General features: G+C 40.2%; 1 protein-coding gene across 1 annotated transcript; it reads right to left on the minus strand.

The window, feature by feature from the left end:
• Positions 1-348: 348 nt before the first annotated feature.
• dbpb (D site albumin promoter binding protein b) lies at positions 349-10,405 on the minus strand. Its single transcript, XM_042490269.2, has 5 exons — positions 9,384-10,405; positions 8,931-9,218; positions 7,073-7,513; positions 3,272-3,522; positions 349-2,688 (listed from the first exon to the last, which is right to left on the minus strand). The coding sequence occupies exons 2-5, from the start codon at positions 9,118-9,120 to the stop codon at positions 2,473-2,475; spliced, it is 1,098 nt and encodes a 365-aa protein (XP_042346203.1). The 5' UTR covers positions 9,121-9,218; positions 9,384-10,405; the 3' UTR covers positions 349-2,472.
• Positions 10,406-12,500: the final 2,095 nt, after the last annotated feature.

A 12,500-nucleotide genomic window follows, 5' to 3' on the forward strand; every position in this document is an offset into this window, starting at 1 on the left:
ATTTAGTACCTCATAGTACCCAATCGGCTTTTTTTGGAACCCCAGGAAAGCAGGTACCAAAAAGGTACTTTTTCCTAATGGAAGACCTAAAAAGGTGAGAAGAATAGAGTACAGTTGAGTAGAGCCAGTACCATGTAGGCTAGTTGAAACATATCTCTACCCAGGGCCTCATTTAAATATTATTTGCCTATGCATTCAAATCTATACTTAGAAATGTCAACATCTGATCTGATCACCCAGGATGCATGTTAATACCTGCTATAAACAGGGCCAAGGCTTAAGAGAAGCATTCAAAATCCCCCGAAAACAAAATATATGATGAAACACAGGAGGAGAGCAAACCAGTAGTGAATGAGAACAATCTTTTATTGGTGTTTTTGGAAAAAATCTCAACTACATCCAAATAACCAGCACTGTGTGGGCTGGGCACCATGGACACCACTGATGCAGCAGGGCAGTTGAGGTTCAATTAAGAGTCACAAGAAGATTTATCAACCACATCTGTGAGGATATTAGAGACTAAATCCTGTCGGGAGAGCAAACAATCACTGATTGAGGTGATAGAGGCTGAAATAAACCACTAAGGAGCATATTGATAAGTGTGCATAGTCCATACACCGCTGGGGAACAGAGGAGGTCATCACGAAAGGTGAAGTGAGTCTGCATGAATACCACGTTCAAGTTATTGAGCCACACTTGGGAAATCCATGGCTGAAGTGTCTGTAGTGGAAGTGAGTAATGTCTGGAGGTCTGAGACGGGATGCAAATAGCAGAGTGAGGGTTTGTTTTTCCATTTGAATAGTCTTTCTGAGGAACACTGAAGATCAAAGATGTTTCAAGGTGCAACAGATCATGTTCATCCAAAGAAAGAAAATCATTCGATAATATAGAACAGCAACAACAAGAGGGATAATCATCATAACCATAACAATAATAATAATAGCAGTAATGGTAACTATTCATCATGGTCATTAAGGGGAGTAAAAGCACACGCTATCACTAGTCATCCCTCCCCCAGGAACATAACATAGTGTACCATGCCTTGTGTGTAGGTGTCGTGGGTACACAGAGAAGTTTATAGATACAGTAAAAAGTAAAGAGTAATAACAGGAGTAAACAGTAAGGAAGGTGCAGTATTGAAAAAAGCACTAAATAGCAACAAGCGTTGTGGATCAACATCAGGAATTTTGGCTTTTATTTTCTCCCAGAAATCTGAGAAATTAACACCATTCCACTCAACGGGGATTTTCAACCCATCTCCTGGAATACATCAAATACACAAAATAGCCTATCTCCATATACAACATTTCTCCCCAAGCCTGCCCCTAAATAATGCTAATTAAAGTGTGTTCATAGAGTACACTAAAGTAACGATGTGCGTTTTACTGGGAAGATTAATTCAGAATACGTTACAACACTGAGATTCGACTAACTCTATGCACCGCTGCAGAGGTGCAAGAGAGACACGGAGACGAAACGTTATGAAGCACATAACAGTGAGGGGATTGGCGGTGTCGAGAGTGAGCGGACAGAAATAGAGCAGTTGGATACAGAAACAGAGAAAGAGAAATGTCCCAACAATTCGAAAGAGAGGATCAAGAGGAGTTTCATCACAACAGGCGGTCAGCAGCTGAGGTGACATACGAGACAACAGAGTGAAAGCACTCAGCGAGAGAAAAGTGCGGGCTAGAGAAAGATGTACCAGATGCGTAAAGTTAAGCTCAAAGTACAAGGGTTGTTGGGAAACTCAAAAAGGATGAAGTTCTATTTAAAAAAAAAAAAAAAAAGAGCGCACAAGACGTGTTGAAGATAGCGCTAGACTGTTTACATCCCATTTTGTCTCTCTCTTTCTAGCATGCCCATTCCCAGTGACAGAAACATAACAGGAAGAAAATTAAGTGCTTGAATAAAATCCACAAAAATGTCGAACTATACGATTATAAGATAATTTTTGCTCTCTATATTACAATTGTTACATGCGTCCTCGCCCCCTGCTGCTGCATCCTGACTATAGTAATAATCAAGTCGAAAAATACCCATCGATGGCTGACCACCTGTTAAACATCTCCTGACTCGTCTATAATAAAAAGATATTCAACATAGCTTTTTACCCCGTCTCTATGTAGAAAATATACAAAATTATTCTCCAAATTTGCTCTCCCTCTAATTTTCTGAAGTATTATAAAAATATACAATTCTCCAATAACAAAACTCTTAAAAGTCACAACCTTGTTAAATTATTCTCTCCGTCTTTCACTTTTAAGAGCCTCGACAAAACAAGACACCTGAGCTTCAACACACAAACCTTCTCCTTGTCTTATACATTCATCATCATAATCATCATCTTCCACATCATCATTTTCTTGACCCCATTCTGTCCGTCATGCCACCCAAGAATTCAGAGTCTTAAAATTTAATCCAGCTTAAATTTTTCTCCTCTTCCTGATTTTTTTGTTTTGCTCCTCGCCTTCATCACTGGTCGGCGAGGCGATTCTCGTATTTACTAAGGATGCTGCGACAGCGGCCTAGTTCCTTTCGGATCTCGGCCACTTCCTGTCGGAGGGCGGCGTTCTCTCTCTCCAGGTAGGCGGCACGCACTGATATTTGGTTCTCCTTGAGACGGCGGGCGTCTCGAGAACGCTTTGCTGCTTCGTTGTTTTTATATCTCCTGGTCCAGTATTTCTCATCCTGACAGGAGAGACAGAAACAGCACACACTGATTATTTATTTATTTGTCAGATAAATCACGTTGGTTGATCAGGTATTATTAGGTAGAAGAAAAAAAAATCAATGAATGGTCAGACTCGTTTCTTAAGACGTGTGTAGTACTCTTGTGCAGCCTCTCCTGCTATCGGTAATGTGGGTGTTTGGCTATGAATGAGCGTGGGACATGTTCCTTTCAGAAGCTTCATCCTCAGAGTTTGGTTCGTATTGAGTTTTTCTAATGTTCTTTTTGTTTTGTGAATTCAATTTTATTGCCCTTAAGCTTGTTACTCTTCTGCTTCTTTAATATTTAATGATTTTATTGTGAAACACTTTGTTATTTTATTCTGAAAAATGATCCTTGTTAGTTATTTCTTCTATTACCAATGCATGTAGTAATGTAAACCAAGTACAGCTATAACAATGAGCTAATGTTTGATTCTTAATTAATTTAATTATCAAGTAAAAAATGGGAGAATTTGCTGCTTTCCTCTTTAATGTATCTTTTTAATATAATTTTGGGATTTGGACTAGACAAAATAGGCAGTTTGGCTTCAGATTCGCTCACCTTCAAGTCCTCAGGCACCAGGATCTTTCGTGCCTTCTTGATCATCGGCTGCGGCTTGAGCTCCTCTTCGCTGAAGGAGTGCCTCCTGGGGTCGAAGTTCGGCTGGCTGGACATATCCATGTCTGAGGAATCCATGTCAAACATCCCCATCACATCTGGGCCGCTGCCCGTGGGCGTCAGCAGAGGTGGACAGGAGGACGAGGAGGAAGAGGAGGGCGACTCGCAGGAATCGTTCATACTCGTCTGACTCCCTGGAATCAAAAGACAGAACAAACTGGTTTTTACTGTGAACTGCATTTATCCTGAAACTGATAAAACTGTCAAACTTATACAGAGTAATAGAGTCCACAAAAACAGGAATACAAATACACGCAGCAATACATAATTACGGCCACCAGATGGAAGCAGAGAGCTACTTTCTTTCACTAATAAACAACAAACAACATTCATTTGTCCTCAACTGGTTCAAAGAAGTGGGGAAGTGTTTTTCAGTCAGCTCTCAGGGACACTGAAGTATTCTTTGACACATAAATATATAGAAAATGTCTTGTGAAAATACACCTGCTAATACATACAATTATATATAATATATATAATTTGTAGCTTGTAAATGAACAGATATAAAGGAGCTTCAGGTTGATGTAGTAGGAAATACTGTCAAAAAAACTGGCTTTGTTATGATATAGTTTTGTATAATATTATCTCTATATACATTATTATATTTCAAGTGCTGCATACTAGATTAGATGAAAGAATCAGCCATATATATATATATATATATATATATATATATATATACACACACACAACACGGCTGTTTACTGTCAATAATCAAACCACAGTCAGAATGTTATGAATCTCTCATACTGCTAAAATGCTAAAACAAAAATTTAACTACTATCTATGGAATCTGCTGTCCCAGTCTACAGTGGAAACCAGTGCTTTTACAAACTGACAACCACAACCACATGAATTCTATTAATTCAGCTGATCCATGAGATACTATTATCAATCAAAACCACAAATGCTGGACGACCAAAGTCAACTTATAGAGCTAAATACCAATGGAGAAATCTAAAAGTGGAAATGTTATGTAACCTGCAACCCCTCCCCTCAAAATCAGTTTCTTTAAGTGGGGCCAGTATAGGGCTACACCTCACCCCACCCCCTTTAAGGCCCAATGCACAAAACTCCCATTGACTGCTCCTATATCTTGCATTGGTATGAGTTAACTTGAAATCTATGACATTTTTTTACTATATATACCTGCACACTCACTCAGTGCCACACAAGTTTATTGTTTAACGTTTCAGTACCACTTGGATGTTTGTCAGGTCAAAAAATCCTGTTCAGTTCCTGTTCTTCATGCACGCTGTATTTTTGACAGCATACAAGAATTTCAATTTTCACTATTAAAGCATGAACTTGAAATCGTTCATGCCACATTCTCTGAGAAACACAGAGAGCTTGAGTCAGGCTCAGGCCTACAAATGACCACCGAATTGCATCAACACAGTCTTAACACAAACTTCCACAAAGCTGGTAATTAATGCAGACTTATTATGTGGAAACACTATCCATATTAAAAGTGCACAATCTGGTATAAAGGGCAAAAAAACTCAGTATGAGTGGGTCGATTACAGGCTCCAGAAAACCATCCCGTCTATCTATGATTATGTGTTGCCATGTTATCTGTAACATACGAGCAGCTATGACATCACTAACAGTTGTGTACTGGTCAGGTAGTATGAGGACATGTTTTCTCACACCAGGTGTTTCCTCTCGATGTTCCCATGCTCCACAATGACAGCAAATCTAAGACTGCTGTCACAGACTCCAAGCTGAAGTCAAGCATGTCCCATAATGCATAATCAGCAGGTCTACACAAACACTGAATCTTTGGGTGTGGATGTGCTGCAGAGGGCTAGAAAATATTGCATGTTTCCTCTGACTAAGCCAGTAGATTTTAATGATTTATGCTGCAGCAAGGACTAGTCAGTGCCACCACCTGGTGTGGTGTTTGGTTTGAATGGAAACCTTGCAAGCCCTCCTGCCGCACACATTTGCCTCTCCCTGCTTTTTGGGCAGCCCTGGAACGCCGCTGTACAAAGTTGCGCATTTTTGTCCACGTGTTTTCCACCCTGAGAGAACAGGAGGTTTTTGCTTTTAAAGAAAGTGTCCGATACGTGACTGCACACTTTCAGGCACTTGTTTGACAGCATTCCTGAAGCTGAAAGCCTGAAGGCAAACAGCCCCTCTTAGGTGCCTGATATAAGCGGAGGTTGTTTGGTGTTGCTCTGTTTAATATTGATGAAGCTTCTGTTTTGGTGCCTTTATGAAGCTGCAGATTGATAAAGTTTCAAGCTTCAGGAGAGCTGATGAGAATCATCCACTCATGCCAGCCACAGAGTAATAGATTTAAAAAATATTCCACTTTTAACCAGTCACAATCAATTTTTATTTAACCCTTTTAAACCTTAATTGACATCAGTTTTCTTATACGGCATTCAGAAGCCCTTTACAAGCATTTACACCTTTAAAAGTAAAAACCACGTCACAGTAAAAAGTAACTGTTTGACTTATCTTAAAAACGTGACTGTCCTGGCTGCCTTTAAATTTAAAGTTGACTGAATTTGAGAAGATAAGTTGAATCATTAAAAAAAATACCATAATTTGTCTTCTCACATTCAGTCAACTTATAATTTTAAGGCACTACTGTTTTTAAGTTAAAACAAATAGTTTCTTTTTGTAACGAATATGCTTGCAAATGATAGAAATGACTGTAATCTTAATGGATGAGGCTTCATCGTGCAATATAAATGCATTATCAAAACCTATAAGGATGCTTTTTGTCACTTTAAATGTCCTGTGGCTACATCGCATAGTTTAAAATTCTCATCTGGATATCAGTGTACTATAATGTCATTTATGTGTGATCAAATGTTCCTGTGTGAAGTCCAGCAGCAGCAGCAGCAGCAGCACAGGGGAAACTCTTCCTGTTGCTTTGCATGTCCCCTCCTCCTGTGGGCTCCTCCTACATGTCTGCTGGCCCTGCCTCTAGTTCTCTCACTCCAGTACTCTCAGCCTAGGCACGTGTACTGACGCGTACACATGGCTGTGGCGTGTGAAGTGGGGAGAGATTTAAAGACACGCAACCGCAAACACTCCACACACTTCCCTCTCTCTCTCTCTCTCTGTTTTGACCCTGCTGCACATTTATAATGGGCTGGGACAGAATGCTGATTGTGTAGTACACTGCAGAACATTGATCACATGCAACCAAACCCTGTCAATGCTACGACGTTGACTCATCAAATACCTCAAGACCTTTTTTTTTTCGGCTATTCCACCTTTTTTCCGCCACATCTGCCTGGTCCCTCGCCCAGCGTTTAACCCCAAATGAAAAACAAATTTTCTGAACTCCATGTTTCTCTCTTTCAAGTTGACTTTGCGTGTAGAGCCATGTGACTGTGCCCTGCCTTCACTTTGACCCCCACAGGACAGAAAAATGCTCGGTCACCATGGTATTTGTTATAAACTCAAAGGAAAGTGCTGAGTCACAAGCCTGTGGGAACATTATACGCACACAATATAACCTTGATTAAATCTCAGCTGTTATTGAGTTGTAGGGTCTACTAGTCTCATAATATCAGTGGCAGGGGGACAATTTGTCTCTTTCAGCAAACCTTGCAAGAATCTTCTTCACTGGTGTTGCTGTTTTGAGCTGATATGGAAAAAACCTTGAAGTATGACCTGTCCTTGTTTTGTTTTTACTCTCTGGTTCAGCTGAATGGTACTCACCATGCAAACAGTCGCTTCCTCCTCCGATACTCTGCGGCTGGGCCACCTCCAAGCCGATGAGCGACGGGGAAGACGAGGAGGAAGGTGATGACGACGTGGAGCCAGGTGGAGATGATGGCGGTAGGCACTGGGAGCTCTGGTTGGGCACGGCCGACTGGGAGCTCTGCGAGGGGATCTGGGCCGAACTGGAGCTGTTGTTGTTATGCATGCTGCCCATTCCGTTTTCAGTCAGAAACTCCTCCAAGTCCATATACTGAAGCTGGAAGAGGCCCCCATCTGCAGGCAAGGTGCGATCCCACAACAGGGGCCCCAAGAATTGGTTGAAACTTCCTCCTCCGTTGCCGCCACAGCCATTACTTCCATTACTGTTGCCTACTCCATTGCTGTTCCTCATAGGGCACACTCCCAGGGAATCTTCATCAAGGTCCAGCCTATCTTTGTCTGCCAGAGAGAAGACAGGATGAAGACGATTAAGACTTTGAGTACACAAGAAAGTTCCGTCACCACATTTACGCCTGTGGATGCTAGCGTCAACTCTCAGAAGTAAATGAGGTGGCAGGTGCATCCATAAGATCTGCAAAAATCTCCCTTTTATCCTGCGTCTCACACACTCACAGATGGACCAGATGGTATAGCTGAATTGCAGCATTAAGCACGAGCTGAAACCAATTTGTTGTCATAACTCACACATAAGCTGCTGAGCAAATCGCACAATTGCTGCAGACACGTTTTGCAGAGCATCACAGCTAAACCGAAACGTGTTGTTGTAATCTGGATCCTAATTTGAGAAGGGATTATAATCCAGGTGCAAACTCATCAGGAACACAAATGAAATGTTAAATATACAATAACATTGGTGAAATGTAACTGAGAACATGTACTCAGGTACTGTACTTTAGTATGAATTTCAGGTAGTTGAACTTTACTTGAGTATTTTCTTTTCATGCTACTTTACACTTTTGCTCCACTAAACTTCAGAGGGAAATATTGTACTGCTTACTTCACTGCATTCATCCGACAGCTTTAGTTATTTTACAGGTTAAGACTGTTGCAGAAAAAAACATAAGATGGGATTTATAAAATATTATGTTTTGTTATACATTAAACTAACAGTTTATACAGGTACAGCTGCAACAATTAGTTGGTTAACCGATCAGTTGATTCAAAGATAGTTACATGACACCTATTTTGAGAAAAAAATTACATCATTTTCTATATTTTAATGATTTTGAGTTGTGGGGTGTTTTTTTTTTCTTTTTCTAACATATTATTTTTTTGTTTTTTTTTGTGTTGTTTTTCTATTTTAAGTTTAACTTTAGGTTGTTTTTTAAATATATATATATATAAAATATTTTTGAACTTTTGGATTTTTTTTATTTTCTTCTTTTTGTAATAATTTTGAGTTTCATGGTGTTTTCTCTATGTTTTAAACTATTTTGTGGGGTTTATTTGTGTTTTTTTTAATTGTTTTTAAAATAATTTTGAGTTTGGGATGTTTTTTCTTTTTTTTAATAATTATAACTACAAGTTTTTGGGATGTTTTTTTTTCCTGCATTGGGTACTTTTACTTTAAATACTTTAACTACATCTTCCTGAGTATACTTATTTACCTCTACTTAAGTACCATTTTCAATGCAGGACTTGTAACAGTATTTTCACAGGTTGGTATCAGCACCTTTACTCAAGTAAAAGATCTGAATAATTCCTCCTGCACTGTATAATAATGGAGTGTATTATAGCCTGATAACAGCACGAGTGGGTGGTACAGAGGGGTATGATTTATTCTTGCATATTGAAGATAGATTGTATCAGGTGCTTGTGCTGCATGTTCAACACAAACACTGTCAAATATTCTCACCTTTTACATCACATGGGGACTTCAGACGTTGGTCCCCCTTCATTGGGTGCTGCAGGAGGGATTTGAGACCCGCCATAGAGTTGAGATGCCCCCCTGTGAGGGAGCCTGCAGGCTGGGTACAACTTCCAAACTGTGGGCTTGCCCCAGCTGGGAGGTCGGGGTTCGGGAGCTGGGAGAGCTGCCTGGACATCCTGGACCAGACGGGGTCGTAGAAAGAAACTGGGGGCGCTTGAAGAGGCGTGGCAAAGTGACCGGAGAGCCTACCAATAGGACAAGTATGCTGTATGACTGCGCGTGTGTGTGCAGGAGGGAGGTAGGGAGGGGAGGAGGTGGGGGGGAGAAAGAGAGAGATAGTTTTGAGAAGTGTCCATGCAGAATAAAGCAACCATTGTAATGGATTTATAGCATTAATGACGCAGATGAATCACACTTTGAAAACTTAAATGTACTCACCTTCTTCTGGAATTGTGCAGAGCTCTTTATTTGCTTGCAGAAATATTCACATCGAAATATTCCATTGCAAAAATAAATACTGTTAAAATTCAGTAGATCAAGCTAGTATTCTCAGAGGAGCCGTGTGAGAGGGACAATCAGACCACCTGAACACTGTCCATAATAATAATTAGGAAAAAAAATGCAAAGACGTCAAAAATGACACAGGAAAAAAAAATGCTGCAATTACAACTTGTAGAATAATATCCCAAGTGAGCAATCAAAAAAGAGATCCCAAAAATAGTTGCAAAGCAAAACAAAACAACCGACTGTGTGTACAAAAACACAGAGCGACGGGAGCGGTGGCTGAATTGGTCAGATGACAAGTTGTATTGGTGTTGCTCTCCTTTGCTGTCGCGCTCTGCTGTCCGTCGGGGGGAGGAGCGGGTCGTTTCCTCTTTCTCTGTCTGTACTTTTTTTGTGTGCATCCGGTGGATCCAGTCACGGGCGCACGGGCTTCGGTCTGTGTTTGGGCCGTCCACGTCCGATAGTCCTCTCTGTCTCTCAGCTGGAGCGGACATGGGCAGTGGGAGTTACGTCACGCCTCGCGGAACAAACGGCTTGAGAGGGGCGGGGCTCGTGCTTTAACAGATCTCTTGAACTTATTATTTATGAGGCACACCTACCCTCGTGCCACACCTCGAGGACAAGCTGTTTGTTTTGTCTGTGGGTACAAATAGTGACTTTTACAAGGTTGATATGGCTATAACCACATACATCACTTCGTTTAGCAGTATAACTCGCTTTAAATTGTCTCCACACTAACATCCCTAAAAACTCATTTATTTACGCTCAGAACTGTTGTTTCTAAACTTTGCGCATTTCTATTAATGCACAGTTTCCTCTGTGATCATCTGGTAGTGCAGCATGGCTTTTCCAGTTTCTTGTAATCCACTGAAAACGTGACTGTGCCGTTTTTTCAGGCGAGAGGAACGCATCAGCACGTTGCCTCCCGGCGTACAATAGCTGTCTCCAGCTCACGTGTATGAGGCACGCGGAGACGATGCCTGTCCGCTCGCGGCTCCGGCTCCGATTGGCTTCCGTGGCTCGCCGCTCCGCCCACGGCGCGCGCTCATTGGGCAGAAATAGGTCGAATAAACCCGCCCGCGCGGATTCCCCCCCGTGCATGCCACTGCCGCGTGAGACCAGTTCGAAACACAAAAAAGCGCGAGGGCTGTCTCGTCTACTGTACAGTTGCAGAGCACATGCAAAACACCGCGCGCCACAGGAGTTCACCTCTTTGTTTTTTTCCAGAGTTGGACATGTGGGAGTTGACAATAGCTCACGAGACAGTATGAATAATGTGAAATAAATGTGAATATTATTAAATGTTACAGTGCTGTCAGCTGTGTTTTTGAGGTCCTGGGTCCCTTTAACCATTTGATTCCTGGGGAAATTAGTTTGATCTCATAGGGAGAAGGAAATGAGCAACTTTACAAGGCATGGCTCAGCTGTTCAAGGTTATTTCAGTATAGATGGTAGTTTACCTTTATTTTACTTATTTTAATGATTGTTATTGTCAATTTATTTTTTTGTTTTGTATTTTTTGTCTCTTAAAAATAAACTGTCTCTGAGAATGTAAACAGCACTGTTGTTAAATTTCAGTTCTTATGCCAAAAATCAATGAAAATGTACTGTACAAACACACACACACACACACACACACACACACACACACACACAAAACAGGACATGATTCAACACTAAGCAAGAAATTAGTAAAAAAAATAAAATAATAAATAATAAATAGATAAATACATTGGACATTTTCCCTACTTCCTTTAAAGAAAAAAAAATCTATTTACCCCTAGGCAGTCAGACTACTGACCAGTGGCACTTAATGATTGCAGATTTTTTATGTTTTATTATATGCTGCTATTGTTTTTCTTAAAATATGCTATTGATTTTATCATATGTTGCTCTTGTTTTATTCTCAGGTAAATTTTTGTTTTATTGTGCTATTTTTAGGTTGTAAGAGTTTGAGAAAGAGCCACGGCATAATGCATTGCTTTGCATTGAATGCACACTGTTCTTTTTAATGTATATGACAAAATAAACTTGACCCTAGACTTGATACTTTTCTACTCCCCTCTCCTTTTTGACAAGTAATTTTGAAGTATTTATTGTCACCTTTTACTAATTTCTTGAAATTTGTGGGACATTTCTTGCCAAGTTGCCTTTTACCCCATGGTTTTTTAAAATAGAAATTGGGCCAATTTGCTCAAGTTTCAAAGGCTTAAATAACTTGTGCAAGGTGCCTGAAAGCATACAAAAACTGACATTGAACAAGGTTTCAAAAGATTAATTAATGTCCCGAGACACAGTCTTGCTTTCTTTAAAATAAAAACTATCCAAATGGAAGTTTTGTCCAGCTGTGGGGCCCTCACATCTGAACCACCTGGGGCCCCACCTAAAACAACAGTAGATATGAGTAGGTTTGAATGCAAGAAAGATGGATTTTAAACAATATTAACTCAATCACTTCAAGGTCTAACTGTAACTAAACTACTCAAATGTGGCTGGTGTCACTTTTATAAGTCACAGACTTCACGGTTTTATATTTTTCTATCATTAAATCACTAATCTGAAAGGATTTTAGGCCTATATTTATTATTATTACACTGTTTTGACAATACAAATAGATGGAACTGACAGACTGCAATTTACTAAAATCATATTCTTATGATTTTATGTGACCATCAAATTGACTGACAGTGACAAATGATCTAATGCTCAAATTCTGTACACATGTTTAGTTCACATAAATGCAAAATTACATGCATTTATTTACACCCTTAAACCGAATTCTATCTATCTCTATGCATGCTGTGAGATTACAGACTGATACTGGAGCATTTTGTTTACTTTTTGGCATTAATCTTGTAGTAAACAGCAGACAGGCACATAATTCACACAGTCATACAACACTCAGTCCACCCCCCATCAGTGCACAATCCATGTGACTGCCACACTCATCCACACCAGGCCAGGAGTACAGTAAATGAGTTGCTTACTGCCACCTTGTGGAGCTAGGAGTGAGACGTTTTACACAGCCATTTATTTCAAGTATATTGATAG

This window comes from Plectropomus leopardus, chromosome 11 (genome assembly GCF_026936395.1).
Source record: "Plectropomus leopardus strain MGB_pleo_1.0 chromosome 11, ASM2693639v1, whole genome shotgun sequence".
NCBI classification, from domain to species: Eukaryota; Metazoa; Chordata; class Actinopteri; order Perciformes; family Serranidae; genus Plectropomus; species Plectropomus leopardus.